Raw genomic sequence first — 17,466 nt, 5'->3', positions numbered from 1 at the left:
ATCTCTGCACCAAGCAGCACGAGAGAAACCTGTTGCTGACCCTGGTCAGTTTATAGCTGGAAGTGTGGACAGAGGCCAAAGTTGTTTCTTTATTTCCTCCCTCCAGTCAGGGCAGTGTGTGACTTCATACAGTTTCTAGAATCACATGTTGGGTTTATTCCAGTGGCTTTACACAGTTCACAGTCTTGGGCCTGACCTACACAGACTTTGTGCATGCACTTAAGTTTACTTTTTTAAGTGTGTAAAGCTAAGCACATCCATAAATCTTTGCAAGGCTGGGGCCATAACTTGTAGGCCTTTCTACTCTCTTGCTTTTGGGGACTTTTTTCCTTCTTCTTTGTTTATGGATTCTGGTTCAAGGATTTTGTTTGATGCAAGACATCGATGCAGCAGCATTGAAACAAACTAGCCATTCGTTTTGCTAAAAAGAATTTCATCCACACCTTTTGCTCTACTTTACTTATCATGGCATCAACTCCGAGCACTCCTGGGGGAATTCTGCACCACTGCGAGTGCACAGAATTCATGTCCCTGCAGATTTCTTTGCTTCCCCACAGAAAAATGACTTCTGACTGGGAAGCAAAGGGAAGCTGCAAGAGTGGTCATGCGTTCCTCCCCAGCAGCATGGGCGCATCATTTCGGGCACCCAGAACAGATGGAGAGGTAAATCAGTGCGGTGGGGGTAGGGGGAGGAAGGGGCTGCGGACACTCCTATCCTGCACCGGGATCAGCTGCTAGTCTCAATTGGGCTGGCGATGCGGAAGGATGGGACTTCCTCTTCCCCTGAAAGGAGCAGTGGGGTCCAGGTCAGACTCAAACCCAGAAACCTTCCCTGACTGTAGGAAGCTCCGCACCCACCCCTGCTTCCTGTTCCCATTGCTCCAGAGCCTCATGGGGAGGGGTCTCTGTACGGGGAGCTGCTCCCTCATCCAACCAGCCACCATCCGTTTGACCCCCCCATACCCATCCCCCCACCGAGCCTCACCCCCACACTCAGAACCCCCCACTGAGTCCCCTACACCCGCACCCAAACCCCCACCCAACCAACCTCAGCCACTGCACCCAACCTTGCTGCCAAGCCCCTCCCCTCTGCACTCCGACCCTCCTGCCAAGCCCCTTCCCCAGCATTTGGACTCCCCTGCTGAGCCCCACCCACCCTGCATTCGGATCCCTGCCAAGCCCCTTCCCCCTGCATCCATGCCCATACCCCTGCACCCAGAACACCCCTGCTGAGACCCCCACATTTGAACCCCCACCCCAACAAGCCCCTCCCCCTGTACCTGAACCACCCCGATGAGAAGGGTGACCAAATGTCCCAATTTTATAGGGACAGGCCTGATATTTGGGGCTTTTTCTTATGTAGGTACCTATTACTCCCCACCCCCGTCCCGATTTTTCACACTTGCTATCTGGTCAGCCTACCGACGAGCCACCACACCCAGACCTCCACCCCACTGAGCCCCAGCCAGCTGCACACAGTCACCCACTCCACCAAGCACCACTCCCCTACCACCTGGACCTCCCCGCTGAGCCCCTGCACCCAGACCCCCTCACTGATCCCCCATCATCCTGACACCCAGACCCACCCTGCTGAGCCCGAACTACCTTCACCTGGACCACCCTGCAGAGTCCCATGGCCCCTGCACACAGAACCCATCAAAGCATCCCTGTGCATCCAGATCTCCCACTGAGCTGCCCGCACTCAGATTGCCCCACACAGAACCCTTTCACCCCACACCTGGATCCCCCCCCACTAAGCCCAGCCACACTTGGATCATGCCAGGCTAGGATCAGGCCTAGATCAGGGGGCAGGGCTGGGCATGTGTGCGAGCTCTGTCTTTTCGCTTGCGATCTTGGTGTGCCTGGCGTGGAGGGGCAGAGCCCTGGAGTGTTTCTGGGCCAGGCCAGGCCCTAGTGCTGTGATAGGGTTGGGTGCAGCCTCATTGCCGAGCCCATGTCCCATCTCTATGCAGCCAGTGGCCTGTGCTCCCCACTGCCATATGGGAGCCTCCACATTTATTTATTGACAAATAAAATTTGCAGAATTTTAAAATACGGTGCACAGAATTTTTATTTCTTTTGGTGCAGAATTTTTAATTTTTTGGCACAGAATTCCCTCAGGAATAAACTCCTACTGAATGAGCACAGGCCATCATTCAGCGGTTTGGGACTTACCTCCCATAAGCCGCTATTCTGACAGCGACTCCATGTGGACAGACACCCGGGAGCTCCATTGTCTCCAACAAGGCTCCATGCAAGTCGACCTCAGAGCCCACACAGCACTCCACTGACGTCACTTGTAGGATTAGGGCCCACCCCACTGCCTGTGTGTTACTGCTGCACTTGCAAGCAATGGAGGGACCAGGAGACTCCTGGGGATAAAAGAGTGGGGGCTGCTGGTGGAGAGCTTTCCTCCAGAGGCCCTTGGCTTGAGAATTCACTGCCCACGGGGCTATGGGATACTCAGACGTGGGGCTCCCGCAGCCTCTCCTCTACAACTAATGAAAGAGTCATTTGGGGGAGGGGAAAAAGCGAGTGAGAATGGCTCTATAGCCCAGAGGTTCGAGCTCTCATCCAGGCGGTGGGAGACGCAGGGGTCCAGGTCCCCTGCTCCAATGACTCTTTAATTATTGGTCCACAGTGGAACAGCTACAACAGGAGAGATTCAGGAGCCCTGCAACAGAATACCCCGTAGCCCAGTGGTCAGAGGTCGCACCTGAGCGGTGGGAGAGCCCAGATCAAATCCCTTCGCCTCCTCAGATGGAGAGGGGCTTGAACTGGGGGGCGGTCTCCCACATCCCAGGTGAGTACCCAAACCACTGGGCTAAAAGTGATCAGGGAGCTCCGCCTTTGCCCCCTCCTCCAGCCTCTTGCAGAGGCGCCTAACTCCAAAGAGGGCTCCCGGCTGTGAATCCCTAGCCGAGACAGCGTGTATGATATGACAACCTCCCTGCAGCCCAGATGTAGTCACTTAGAGACTGGTCAGCGTCTCCCGTTGGCTGGCTTAGGTGGCTTCCTGCCGAGTGTGCTGCGTTCGAAGGCTCCTCTCTCTCCCTGAGCATTTCGTGCGCAGCCTGGCGCCTAACTCAGCCTGCGCAGATTCTGGGGTTTTTCCAGGTGCCTAAAAGCAACGCTCAGCGTCCCCACACCAAACTCCTTCTGCATTGGGCCCAGATTAAGGCCTAAATACCTAGAAGCATAAATATCTTTGTGGAACTGAGCCTTGGTAGCCTTGCCACCTTTCTAATTTTTGGTAACTGGACCCTCGAGACCCCGCGCCCTGCCCGTCCGCTTCCCCCATGGTCCTGCCCCTCCTCTACCTCTACCCCCAAGCCCCCCCGCCCTGCCTCTTCCCCCAAGGTCCCGCCCCTGCTCCACCTCTTCCCCCCAACCCCCACACCCTGCCCTGCCGCTTCCCCCAAGGTCCCGCCCCTGCTCCACCTCTTCCCCCCAACCCCTGCCCCCTGCCCTGCCTCTTCCCCCAAGGTCCCGCCCCTGCCCCACCTCTTCTCCCCAACCCCCACGCCCTGCCCTGCCCTGCCTCTTCTCCCAAGGCCTCCCCCTACTCCACCTCTTCCCCCAAACCCCCACGCCCTGCCCTGCCCTGCCTCTTCCCCCAAGGTCCCGCCCCTCCTCCACCTCTTCCCCCCAACCCCCACGCCCTGCCCTGCCGCTTCCCCCAAGGTCCCGCCCCTGCTCCACCTCTTCCCCCCAAACCCTGCCCTGCCTCTTCTCCCAAGGCCTCCCCCTGCTCCACCGCTTCCCCCCAACCCCCACGCCCTGCCCTGCCTCTTCCCCCAAGGTCCCGCCCCTGCTCCACCTCTTCCCCCCAAGCCTCACGCCCTGCCCTGCCGCTTCCCCCAAGGTCAAGCCCCTCCTCCACCTCTTCCCCCCAACCCCCGCCCCCTGCCCTGCCTCTTCCCCCAAGGCGTCCCCCTGCTCAACCTCTTCCCCCTCAACTCCCGCCCCCTGCCCAGCCTCTTCCCCCAAGGTCCCGCCCCTCCTCCACCTCTTCCCCCCAACCCCCATGCCCTGCCCTGCCTCTTCCCCCAAGGTCCCGCCCCTGCTCCACCTCTTCCCCCCAACCCCCATGCCCTGCTCCACCTCTTCCCCCCAACCCCTGCCCCCTGCCCTGCCTCTTCCCCCAAGGTCCCGCCCCCTGTTCAGCCTCTTCTCCGAAGGACCCATCCCTCCTCCACCTCTTCCCTCCAGTCCCCACTGCCATCTGCCTCTTCCCCAGGCCCCACCCCTTTTTTCCCCTCTTCCTCCAAGGCCATGCTCCCCCTGCTAACTCCTCTGCCCTCCTCTCCGTGTGGCTCGCTGGACTGTCTCCAGGAGCCTGCCTGCAGGTAGGAGGCAGGGGCTGGCGTGGGTTCATGACCCAGCACCTCCACCCACCCCGCAGTAACCGGACGCTTGGTTCGGGTACCCTTTAGGGTTGCCAGGGTCCCCAAAAACCAGGCACCTGGCAACCCTAAATGGTGCCCGGACACAGAAGCCAAAACCCAGACTGTCCAGGTAAAACCCTAAGCCTTAGCCTCGCTGTGCCTCAGTTCCCCACCTGTACAGTGGGCATAATAACACTACCCTGCCTCCCAGGGGGGCATGAGGATAAACACATTAACGAGAACTTGTGGCACCTTAGAGACTAACCAATTTATTTGAGCATAAGCTTTCGTGAGCTACAGCTCACTTCATCGGATGCATTCAGTGGAAAATACAGTGGGGAGATTTATATACACAGAGAACATGAAACAATGGGTGTTACCATCCACACTGTAAGGAGAGCGATCAGGTAATGTGAGCTATCACCAGCAGGAGAGTGCGGGGTGGGGTGGGGGGAAACTTTTGTAGTGATAATCAAGATGGGCCATTTGCAGCAGTTAACAATACACAAAGTAAAACTATTTCCCCTTGTTTATTCCCCTCCCCCCACACTGTTCCTCAGATGTTCTTGTTAACTGATGGAAATGGCCCACCTTGATTATCACTACAAAAGTTTTTCTCCCCCCCCCCACTCTCCTGCAGGTAATAGCTCACATTACCTGATCACTCTCCTTACAGTGTGGATGGTAACACCCATTGTTTCATGTTCTCTGTGTATATAAATCTCCCCACTGTATTTTCCACTACATGCATCCGATGAAGTGAGCTGTAGCTCACGAAAGCTTATGCTCAAATAAATTGGCTAGTCTCTAAGGTGCCACAAGTACTCCTCTTCTTTTTGTGAATGCAGACTAACACAGCTGCTACTCTGAAACATTAACGAGTGTGAGGCCCTCAGACACTATGATAATGGGTGCCCTGGGAGTATCTCAGACAGACACACAGATAGCTCGACAACACCATGGGGGCACCAGGAGTAACGGCAGTGGAAATAACAGTAACAGCAGCATGCTGGAAAATTTGAGATTGAAGTAACTCCTTGTTTTTATGATTGAAGACTGGGTGTTAAATCCTATCCTTCCACCCCAGCTGGGAACATGCCAGCAGCTATACAGCTGTCTTAGGGCTTTCTCTGTAGCTCCCCTACCAAGCCCCATGCTGTTAACAATGGGTTGGAAAATGAGCTCTGTCCTTTTAAGACACACCCCTTGCCTCTGCACAGCTGTGATTGTTTGCAGAGGGGGCTATAAGTAAGCTGGGGCTGGGCTAGGCTGATTGTAAGGTGTTTTGTGTGGAGCTGGGAGAGTTAGGTTACTGGCATGGTGAGTTTGTGACTTGGGGGGTTGCAAGTGTTGGCTGATAAGTTGTGCTGGAGTGGAAGTGAATGAATCCCCATGGAGCTTTTCCTTTGGTTGCTCTTATTGGTGAAACTGGGGGTGGGTTTTCTAGGGACCTACAGTTGCTGTTAAAGCCCTTTCCCTCCTGCCCTAAAAGAATTCTGCTTCTATTCCAGTAGCTGAATAAAGCTTAGCACTTATTTCAGGATTGCTGAGCTGACAGTCTAAGTATTGTGACCTCCTGGGGGTAGGGACCATTTTGTTTGTTCTGTGTTTGCACAACAACTAGTGCAAGGTGGGTTTGGCCTGTGAGGTCAGGATCCTAGGTACTCCTGCAAGACAAATAACTGGGGGACCGGGGTGGGGTGGGGTGGAATTTTCCAAAGATCTCAGTTAGGACCTCTTGGAAACTCAGCTGCTTAACTTGATGCCTGAATGGGACTGATCTCTGGGAAGATCCGGTCTATGGGGGACTAAGGGTCTGGTACTTCTCTTATCAAAAGGGATTGATTCTGTTTTAACTGAAGTCAACAGTAAAAACCTCCTAGTCCAATGAGTGGGTCTCAAACTGGGATAGCTATGGACTGACTAGCAACTGGCTTAGTTTAACACTTGCAAACTGGATTGTTCCCTGTGTGGGGCAGGGTGTGTATGCAGGAGAACACTTAAGAGGCTGGGTTCTAACTGGGGAATAATGACTGGTCGCCCTGTCCTGCTTTAATGCTTCTCTGTGGATAGGGTGCTGTGATTGTACATAGGTCTATTAACTGAGCTGTCTACTTCTGGATTGTGAAGTTCTGCACAAATATTAACTAACCAGCCCCATTCCAAGGGAGGTGCATGTTCCCGCCTCACAGAGAGACAAGTGTATGACAGTGAATGTAACATTAACTCAGGCAGGTTCTTAGTGGTCAAGCTGGAATTAAATGGTGTAGCTAGAGGCAGTGTGTCCTAGTGCCAAGGTTCTCAAACTGTGGGTTGGGACCCCAAAGTGGGTTGGGATCCTGTTTTAATGGAGTCACCAGGACTGTCATTAAACTTGATGGGGCTCAGGGCTGAAGCCAAAGTCCAAGCCCCACCACCCAGGGCCGAAGCAATCAAGCTTCGGTATCCCACAAGGCAGGGGGCTCTGGCATTGGTCCCCCTTCCTGGGGTCTTGTAGTAATTTTTGCTGCCAGAAGGGGGTTGTGGTGCAATGAAGTTTGTGAAACTGTGGCCTAGTGGATGGAGCACTGGTCTGGGACTTGAGAGACCTGGATTCTATTCCTGGCTCTGCCACAGGCCTGCTGGATGACTTTGAGCAAGTCCCTTCCTCTCTGTGAAATGGGGATAATGAAGCATTCTTAGGACCTCATTTAAGAATGACTTTGGGGAAGTTTTATGCCCTGTACTAGCTAGGAGGTCAGACTAGAAGATCACTGTGGTCCTTTCTGGACTTAGAATGGAGTTCCTGTCTCAATCTTGTGTTTAGTCTATTTCTAGTATAAGAAACTAAGTAGTTAGAATACCATTAATATGCCTGGCACTTACTAGACCAGCCCCTGCTCTGATCAGCCCATATTATAGCTGTCATGATCCTTCTGACTCTGCATCACAGAGCTGATAGATCTGCTAGTCTGTCTGGAGTGACAAGCCCCAATTACTGATGCTTCTACTCCTGTCTTAGTCCTGTGTAAATTTCTCTACTGAATCTAAACTGTTTACATGCCTATGGAGCCAATTGTCTCATCTGAATATTTCCCTAAATTGGAAATTCCCTAAAAGCTGATATTTAAGCAAGTAAATAGCTTGATCCCCATCCCCCTGAAGGGAGAAGTTGGCTGGTCTAGCTTAAACATAAAGGCATCCAAGTCTGGATTGACGGTAGGCTCCTGTGACAAGGCACTACTTGTTTTCCCTCGCTTCAGGCTGACCTTAACACTGAGCAGACTGAGGCTATGGCTAAGCTACAAAGCTTATTGCCGTGCATCTGCTGTAAACTCTCGAGCACAGCCACTCTAAGCTGACAGAAGAGAGCTCTCATCAAATTAACGCCTCTACCCCCACAATGAGCCGCAGTAGATATGTGGGCAAGAGAAGCTCTCCCGCTGACATAGTGCTGCCCACTCTGGCACTTAGGTAGGTGTAACTTATGTTGCTCAGAGGTGGCTTATTCACACCCCAGAGCAACGTAAGTTGTACCAACATAGCCTCAGTCCCTCTTAGCCAGCACAGCTGCAGGAAGGCTTCATAGAATCATAGAAGATCAGGGTTGGAAGGGACCTCAGGAGGTCATCTAGTCCAACCCCCTGCTCAAAGCAGGACCAATCCCCAACTAAATCATCCCAGCCAGGGCTTTCTCAAGCCTGACCTTAAACTTCAAAGGAAGAAGATTCCATCACCTCCCTAGGTAACTCATTCCAGTGTTTCACCACCCTCCTAGTGAAAGTTTTTTTTCCTAATATCCAACCGAAACCTGCAACTTGAGACCATTACTCCTGGTTCTGTCATCTGTTACCACTGAGAACAGTCTAGATCCATCCTCTTTGGAACCCCTTTCAGGTAGTTGAAACCAGTTATCAAATCCTCCCCTCATTCTTTTCTTCCGCAGACTAAACAATCCAGTTCCCTCAGCCTCTCCTCATCATTTTTGTTGCCATCCGCTGAACTCTTTCCAATTTTTCCACATCCTTCTTGTAGAGTGGGGCCCAAAACTGGACACAGTACTCCAGATGAGGCCTCACCAATGTCAAATAGAGGGGAACAATCATGTCCCCCGATCTGCTGGCAATGCCCCTACTTGTATATCCCAAAATGCCATTGGCCTTTTGCAGAAAAGGACCTAGGGGTTACAGTGGACATGAAGCTGGATATTGGTCAACAATGTGCCCTTATTGCCAGGAACTGCTGCCTAGCCATTTGGTCCCTAGTCTGTAGCGGTGCATGGGATTCTTCCATCCTAAGTGCAGGACTCTGCACTTGTCCTTGTTGAACCTCATCAGATTTCTTTTGGCCAAATCCTCTAATTTGTCTAGGTCACTCTGTATCCTATCCCTACCCTCCAGCATATCTACCTCTCCTCCCAGTTAACCTCATCCTCAGACTTGCTGAGGGTGCAATCCACACCATCCTCCAGATCATTTATGAAGATATTGAACAAAACCAGCCCCAGGACAGAATCTTGGGGCACTCCGCTTGATACTAGCTGCCAACTAGACATGGAGACATTGATCACTACCTGTTGAGCCTGATGATCTAGCCAGCTTTCTATCCACCTTATAGTCCATTCATCCAGCCCATACATCTTTAACTTGCTGGCAAGAATACTGTGGAAGACTGTCAAAAGCTTTGCTGAAGTCAAGGAATAACACATCCACTGCTTTCCCCTCATCCACAGAGCCAGTTATCTTATCATAGAAGGCAATTAGATTAGTCAGGCTTGACTTGCCCTTGGTGAATCCATGCTGACTGTTCCTGATCACTATCCTCTCATCTAACTGCTTCAGAATTGATTCCTTGAGGACTTGCTCCATGATTTTTTTTTTTTTTTTTTTCCCCTAGGGACTGAGGTGAGGCTGACTGGCCTGTAGTTCCCCCGGAGCCTCCTTCTTCCCTTTTTTAAAGATGGGCACTACATTAGCCTTTTTCCAGTCGTCTGGGACCTCCCCCAATCACCATGAGTTTTCAAAGATAATGGCCAATGGTTCTGCAATCACATCCGCCAACTCCTTTAGCACTCTCGGATGCAGCGCATCCAGCCCCATGGACTTGTACTCGTCCAGCTTTTCTAAATAGTCCCCAACCACTTCTTTCTCCACAGAGGGCTGGTCACCTCCTCCCCATGCTGTGCTGCCCTGTGCAGCAGTCTGGGAGCTGACCTTGTTCGTGAAGACAGAGGCCAAACAAAGCATTGAGTACATTAGCTTTTTCCACATCCTCTGTCACTAGGTTGCCTCCCCCATTCAGTAAGGGGCCCACACTTTTCTTGACTTTCTTCTTGTTGCTAACATACTTGAAGAAACCCTTCTTGTTACTCTTAACATCGCTTGCTAGCTGCAACTCCTAGTGTGATTTGGCCTTCCTGATTTCACTCCTGCATGCCCGAGCAATATTTTTATACTCTTCCCTGGTAATTTGTCTAATCTTCCAGGTCTTGTAAGCTTCTTTTTTGTGTTTAAGATCAGCAAGGATTTCACTGTTAAGCCAAGCTGGTTGCCTGCCATATTTACTATTCTTTCTACACATCGGGATGGTTTGTCCCTGTAATCTCAACAAGGATTCTTTAAAATACATTTTAAAGCCAGCTCTCCTGGACTCCTTTCCCCCTCATGTTGTTCTCCCAGGGGATCCTGCCCAACAGTTCCCTGAGGGAGTCAGTCTGATTTTTCTGAAGTCCAAGGTCCGTAGTCTGCTGCTTTCAGGATCCTGACACAGGGAAGAAAGGAAACTTACCATCTCATGGTCACTACCTCCCTGGTTCCCATCCACTTTTCCTTCCCCTATTAATTCTTCCCGGTTTGTGAGCAGCAGGTCAAGAAGAGCTCTGCCCCTAGTTGGTTCCTCCAGCACTTGCACCAGGAAATTGTCCCCTACACTTTCCATAAACCTCTAGATTGTCTGTCTGTGCACCACTGTATTGCTCTCCCAGCAGGTATCAGGGTGATTGAAGTCTCCCATGAGAACCAGGGCCTGTGATCTAGTAACATCTGTTAGTTGCGGGAAGAAAACCTGGTCCAGTGGTCTATAGCAGACTCCCACCACAACATCGTTCCATTGATGGTTCTCTACAGTTGAAGTTTTCATATCCTGAAGTTTAATGCACAGTTAAAGCTTCCACACCAAGTCTGCCCCCTTGTGTTCATGCCCTGCAATAGGTCTCCATATGCAGTAGGTTTCAGAGTAGCAGCTGTTGGTCTGTATTCACAAAAAGAAAAGGAGGACTTGTGGCACCTTAGAGACTAAGCAATTTATCTGAGCATAAGCTTTCGTGAGCTACAGCTCACTTCAGCATCCGATGAAGTGAGCTGTAGCTCACAAAAGCTTATGCTCAGATAAATTGGTTAGTCTCTAAGGTGCCACAAGTCCTCCTTTTCTTTTTGCATATACAATAGGTAACAGAGGGAAGAACTGGATTGTTCATGGTTCTCATTACGGCAGGAAAAAGTTAATTTCTCTTCCAGAACTACTGGCTCTGCAGGACTCACAATAGTAAACTTAATTCCCCAGCCCCCACCAGTTTGAAGAAGAATCTCAAAACACACAAGGAACAGGACTCAGATGATTTTAGTTTAGATAACTGCTCTGACTGGGCTCCAGTCCAGCGTCTGGTGTCTCTCATGCTGCAATAACGTGTATTTAAAACAGTGCATAGTGTCATCAGGCCGAATCTGGCCAAGACTCGGATGCTCTGCCTTCATCTTGCAGCCCAATCCTGGAAATGGGCTAGTCTTAGGCATGTGGCGCCAACCAGATCTTCGATACTGGAATTCCCTTTGCCCTTCAAACCGTAAGGCCAGGGGGTTTTCCACTCTAGCAGCTCTGACTGCACTGAACCATACATATACCTCACTAGAAATAAGAAAACTGTCTTAAATCCCCTTCTAGCCTTGGGCCTGGCTGTTCGAGAACAATGGTTAGACCTGGCTCCCAGTCATATGGTAGCCTGGATGGTAGCTCTGTCCAATAACCAAGCTAAAGCCCTGCTTGTCTCTGGATCTGGTGATCCTGGTTTAATGTTGCTTAACAGGGCTGTGTACATAGAACAAGGCTGTAGTTTAACAGCTGGAAATTGAGCCCATTGGTCACTTCTGGGAAATGTGAATAGATGGATGAACCTCCCCAGGCCCAAGTTGCTTTTGATTCCCACTGTAGCTCTGAGCAGGGATGGAAGTCGAGTGATTGGCCCACTGTTTCTGGGTGTGAAACACTGCCTGAACCAGCCAGTAAAGCCACCGTTTCATGGATGCAACTTCTTTGTGTGCCTCTTCCCCATGCAGCGGGAGTGTATTTCTGTCCACATTGGCCAGGCTGGCGTGCAGATGGGCAATGCCTGCTGGGAGCTGTACTGTCTGGAACATGGGATCCAGCCAAATGGAATCATCTGTTTGGAGAAGTCCTTGGGGCAAGCTGATTCTTCCTTTGGGACCTTCTTCAGCGAGACTGGGTCAGGGAAGCATGTGCCCAGAGCACTGTTCATAGACCTGGAACCCACAGTCATTGGTAAGACACTGGAATCTGCCTAGACCAGATCCCTTCTTTGAGTTTTAATCACTGACCTGCTGGGAAGAGGGGAAAACACAACCATCCTCTCCACTTCTCAATGGCTTCTAACAGGGCGCTCTTACTGCAGATAACCCAGCATTTGGTGATAATCCTGTCTTTGAGCCCAGATCCACAAAGCTGGTTAGTCTCCTAACTTCTGTTGGTTTCCATGGAAATTAGGAGCCCAAATACCTTGTGGGTCTGGGCCTTAGTGCCTTGCTGTTGACTGAGTGTGGGTACGACAGACCCTGGAACATGCTCTACAGTAAAACTTTGACTAAATCACAGCTCTGAAGCTGAGGCCCTGAAGGTGTTCATGACCCTCTCCTTCCTTACAGATGAGATCCGAACTGGGACCTACCGCTCCCTGTTCCATCCTGAGCAGCTGATCAGTGGCAAGGAGGATGCTGCCAACAACTATGCCCGTGGCCACTACACCATTGGGAAGGAAATCATAGATCCTGTGATTGATAGGACTCGTAAAATGGTAAGTGGGCAAACTCCTTTTTCCTTTCTTCCCTTTAGAAGTTGAAGGAACCGCACCCCATCTAAACCAGATGGGAATAATGCTGGTGAGAGGGATGAGGGACTTAACAGGAGTGTTGGGGAGTAGGTAGAACTTCAGTCCAGGGATTTTCTTCATGTCAAGCTCCCCTCATGGCCTCTTTGCTGGCTGAGGGGAGCTAAATACAGCACCATAAAGCCAATCACTCCTGGTATAAGGAGGCAAAGCCTTGACTTGCTCTTCCTGTAGTTAGCCTAGAAATAGAACTCTGTGTGGGGGCTTCTCAAATACTCCTCTAGCACTGGTAATCTTACTGAAAGACAGCTGCTCATTCATGAGCAGGTTTAGTGCTGTCAGGCACCAGCCTCTCATGGGCTAGATAGCTTGAAAGCCTACCTCTGGCTGACAGTCAAGAGGCATAATTGTAACTTGCTCCCATGTGATTGTTGCGTTGGGGTTTTGTAGCTGGAATTGTCAGTGGAAGAGCAACCCAAGAGTAGACCAGCCACAATGGCAACCTGTAATGGCATTTGCCCACCCAGATGTTGTATGGGAATCTAGCACCAAGGCTGTAATTCAGTGAATGCTGACTAGGCTCATTCTTCAGAGGGGAGGAAATCCTCAAGCTGACTCATGAACCAGCATCTTGCTTGCTTGGTACAGGGGTTGTGTTCTACTTGGGTTCTACCTCTGCTGGCTGACTTATTCAATAAAATCTTCCATCGATATTATGTGGGTGCTGTTTTGGGAGGTCTCATACTGACATCCAGCAATCTTCAGTTCCCCAACAGATTGTCATTACAAACTACTTCTGATTTTTGTATTTATACATCATTACACACAGACCTTCAGTTAACAAATCATGGTCACATGTTAAGTAGCTGATTTCTGGATGGTGATGGAAAGGAAGAGGGGACCCAGTATGAGTAGCATGACCAACACTAGTTCAATGTCCTCTCGCCTTGTGCAGGCTGACCAGTGCAGTGGCCTTCAAGGGTTCCTGGTCTTCCACAGCTTTGGAGGAGGCACAGGCTCTGGATTCACGTCCCTCTTGATGGAGCGTCTCTCAGTGGAGTTTGGGAAGAAGTCCAAGCTGGAGTTCTCGGTGTACCCTGCCCCACGGGTCTCCACTGCGGTGGTGGAACCCTACAATTCCATCCTGACCACCCACACCACGCTGGAGCACTCGGACTGTTCTTTCATGGTGGACAACGAGGCCATTTACGACATCTGCAACCGGAACCTCAATATCGAGCGTCCCTCGTACACCAACCTGAACAGGCTGATAGCCCAGATAGTGTCCTCCATCACTGCTTCCCTGAGGTTTGATGGTGCCTTGAATGTGGATCTCACTGAATTCCAAACTAACTTGGTGCCTTATCCCCGCATACACTTCCCCCTCACTACCTATGCCCCCATAGTCTCTGCAGAGAGAGCTTACCACGAGCAGCTCTCGGTGCCTGAAATCACCAATGCTTGCTTTGAGTTCTCCAACCAGATGGTGAAATGTGACCCTCGCCGAGGCAAATACATGGCTTGCTGCCTGCTGTACCGGGGGGATGTGGTGCCCAAGGATGTGAATGCAGCTATAGCAGCCATCAAAACCAGGAGGTCCATCCAGTTTGTGGACTGGTGTCCAACTGGGTTTAAGGTGGGCATCAATTACCAGCCCCCCACGGTGGTGCCGGGGGGAGACCTGGCTAAAGTGCAGCGGGCTGTCTGCATGCTGAGCAACACCACGGCTATTGCAGAAGCCTGGGCCCGGCTGGATCACAAGTTTGATCTGATGTATGCGAAACGGGCCTTTGTGCATTGGTATGTGGGGGAGGGGATGGAGGAGGGGGAGTTCTCCGAAGCCAGGGAGGACATGGCTGCTCTCGAGAAGGACTATGAGGAAGTTGGCAGGGACTCTGCAGATGGGGATGAGGAGGTGGAGGAAGGAGAAGATTATTAAACCCTTGTTCTAAGCATTAGCCTCACCATGCTGTTCCTTTCATGGGCCAGATGTATCTAGGGTTACTTGCAGTCTGCTTCTCAATGCATCATTGAACACACTACCTTCTTTCATGCTGTAACTTCTGGAAGTAGTTTGCATGTGTCGGGTCTTCTGCTTGCCAGTTGTTTGAACCTGACCTGCAGGAATAAATTCTTAACTGCAAACTCCTCTCTGTCATTCAGCTAATTCTGGCAAAACCTGGAGGTGGGAATTCTGACAGTTAGTATCCACTCTTCAGGCTTTTGCATAACTCCTAGTACAAGATTATAAATGACCTGACTTTTTCAGGTGCTGAGTTTCTGCATCTATTACAGCTGGTAGTGGACACGGTAGGTTTTGGGCAGCCAGGGACCCTCTTCTAGTCTGAAGTTAAGCACATGGGAGTGTCAGATATAGCTGCCTGGATTAACTCCTTCCCCGAACTCGGATTCTGAAAGTTTGAATCAACCACTAGGTTCATGAGGAAGAAACTTACAGATGTCTAAGTATATTGCATCCAAATATCCCAGGGTACCAAATCCCATCTAGGTGTTTAGAAACCCTTAGAGAAGGGGATAAGTAGCTGTCAGCACTATGATCCTAAACCAACCCTAGGGCTCTCCTCTCTCTATGGGAAAGTGAAATTAGTAATACCCTCTTAGTCTAACAAACAAAATAAGCCCCAACTTCTACTCCTCCCACTGTGACTGAGGAGTGACTCCCTTGCTGGTTGGAATTACTACAGCCACAGACTGGAATAGTAGAGGAGAATTTGGCCTTAGGTGTTGGTTTGTGTGTGTGGGTTTTTTTTTTAAAAAACAAAAACCACAACAGGCCAGTTGTGCAATGTGATCCTGGAATCATCAGCACTAAAGCTGGGGAAAGGTTTTGCTGGTCTTTCCCCATCACCCTTGGCAGGCTACTCCCCGCAGTGCATGCGGATATGTTCTGTCCAGTTCTCCATGCCTTCAGCAACGTTTATCTCTTCCAGGGTCTAATGAGGGGACGGGAGGGGAGGATTAACATGATGCACAACCTAAATTTTTCTTCATTCATTTAAATCTCTAGCCTACAGTAAAGAATTCCTCTTTCCTTGGTACTTATACCCTTTGGGCCTTAGATTTCAGCTGAAATCTAAGGCCCAGATCCTCAAATGTGATTAGGGACCTAACTCTGATTGCTTCCCATAAGAGTTAAGTGCCTCAATACCTGTGAGCATTTGGGACCAGGCTGAAGTACTGTCTGAGCATATGACCCTTTATACATGTGTAAACCATTACCTCACTGACAGGTTTCAGAGTAACAGCTGTGTTAGTCTGTATTCGCAAAAAGAAAAGGAGTACTTGTGGCACTTTAGAGACTAACCAATTTATTTGAGCATAAGCTTTTGTGAGCTACAGCTCACTTCATCGGATACATGTCAAGGTTCCTTTCCCACTCTGAACGCTAGGGTACAGATGTGGGGACCTGTATGAAAAACCTCCTAAGCTAATCTTTACCAGCTTAGGTCAAAATTTCCCCAAGGTACAAAATATTCCACCCTTTGTCCTTGGATTGGCTGCTACCACCAAACAAATACTGGTTACTGGGGAAGAGCTGTTTGGAAACATCTTTCCCCCCAAAATACTTCCCAAAACCTTGCACCCCACTTCCTGGACAAGGTTTGGTAAAAAGCCTCACCAATTTGCCTAGGTGACTACAGACCCAGACCCTTGGATCTTAAGGGCAATGAACAATCCTCCCAACACTTGCACCCCCCCTTTCCTGGGAAATGTTGGATAAAAAACCTCACCAATTTGCATAGGTGACCACAGACCCAAACCCTTAGATCTGAGAACAATGAAAAAGCATTCAGTTTTCTTACAAGAAGACTTTTAATAAAAATAGAAGTAAAGAAATCACCTCTGTAAAATCAGGATGGTAGATACCTTACAGGGTAATTAGATTCAAAACATAGAGAACCCCTCTAGGCAAAACCTTAAGTTACAAAAAAGATACACAGACAGAAAGTTATTCTATTCAGCACAATTCTTTTCTCAGCCATTTAAAGAAATCATAATCTAACACGTATCTAGCTAGATTACTTACTAAAAGTTCTAAAACTCCATTCCTGGTCTATCCCCAGCAGAAACAGCATATAGACAGAGATGCTTTGTTTCTCTCCCTCCTCCCAGCTTTTGAAAGTATCTTGTCTCCTCATTGGTCATTTTGGTCAGGTGCCAGCGAGGTTACCTTTAGCTTCTTAACCCTTTACAGGTGAGAGGAGTTTTCCTCTGGCCAGGAGGGATTTTAAAGGGGTTTACCCTTCCCTTTATATTTATGACATGCCCCCCAAATCTCAGCTAGGGTGAAACACTGGCTGGGATTTCTTCCTGGAGCTCTAGGGAAAACAGAGTTAATAAGACACATGCATCTCTAAATATACTACCAAGTACATAAAGACTAACAATATTTTCCACATCTCAAGGATGATTTTAACCAGTTGATTCTGGGAAACTTTCACAGGAGAGTGCATCAGCCACTTTGTTAGAAGCTCCTGAGATGTGTTGGATGTTGAAATCAAAATCTTGGAGAGCTAAACTCCACCAAAGAAGTTTTTTTGTTAGTTTCTTTAACGGTGTGAAGCCACTTCAGTGCAGCATGGTCGGTTTGCAGGTGGAAACGCCGCCCCCAAACATATGGGCGTAGCTTTTCCAGAGCGTAGACAATGGCGTAACATTCTTTTTCACCGACTGACCAGTTGCTTTCCCTCTCGGACAGTTTTTTGCTGAGAAACACGACAGGGTGGAATTCTTGATCAGGTCCTTTCTGCATTAAAACTGCTCCCACACCACGCTCGGATGCATCTGTGGTTACTAGGAACAGTTTGTCAAAGTCTGGGGCCCTTAGTACAGGGTCAGACATGAGTGTCGCTTTAAGCTTGTTAAAGGCCTTCTGACACTTTTCGGTCCACTGAACAGCATTTGGCTGTTTCTTTTTGGTTAGGTCTGTCAGTGGGGCAGCGATTTGGCTGTATTGCGGTA

General features: G+C 49.9%; 1 protein-coding gene across 1 annotated transcript; it reads left to right on the top strand.

Moving 5' to 3' along the window:
• The first annotated feature begins 11,692 nt into the window (after nucleotides 1-11,692).
• Nucleotides 11,693-14,423, top strand: LOC125630580 (tubulin alpha chain-like). Its single transcript, XM_048836754.2, has 3 exons — nucleotides 11,693-11,921; nucleotides 12,302-12,450; nucleotides 13,439-14,423. Exons 1-3 carry the CDS (start codon nucleotides 11,693-11,695, stop codon nucleotides 14,420-14,422), a joined length of 1,362 nt encoding a protein of 453 aa, XP_048692711.1. The 3' UTR covers nucleotide 14,423.
• The last annotated feature ends 3,043 nt before the right edge of the window (nucleotides 14,424-17,466 follow it).

Source organism: Caretta caretta, chromosome 1 (assembly GCF_965140235.1).
Source record: "Caretta caretta isolate rCarCar2 chromosome 1, rCarCar1.hap1, whole genome shotgun sequence".
Lineage (NCBI taxonomy): Eukaryota > Metazoa > Chordata > Testudines > Cheloniidae > Caretta > Caretta caretta.
This window is presented reverse-complemented; position numbering and strand designations above follow the sequence as displayed.

Coding starts and splice junctions, on each gene's coding strand:
- LOC125630580 (XM_048836754.2), top strand. CDS start 11,693: ATGCAGCGGGAGTGTATTTCTGTCCACATTGGCCAGGCTGGCGTGCAG. Junction 11,922..12,301: donor CCTGGAACCCACAGTCATTG/GTAAGACACTGG, acceptor CCTTCCTTACAG/ATGAGATCCGAACTGGGACC. Junction 12,451..13,438: donor TTGATAGGACTCGTAAAATG/GTAAGTGGGCAA, acceptor CGCCTTGTGCAG/GCTGACCAGTGCAGTGGCCT.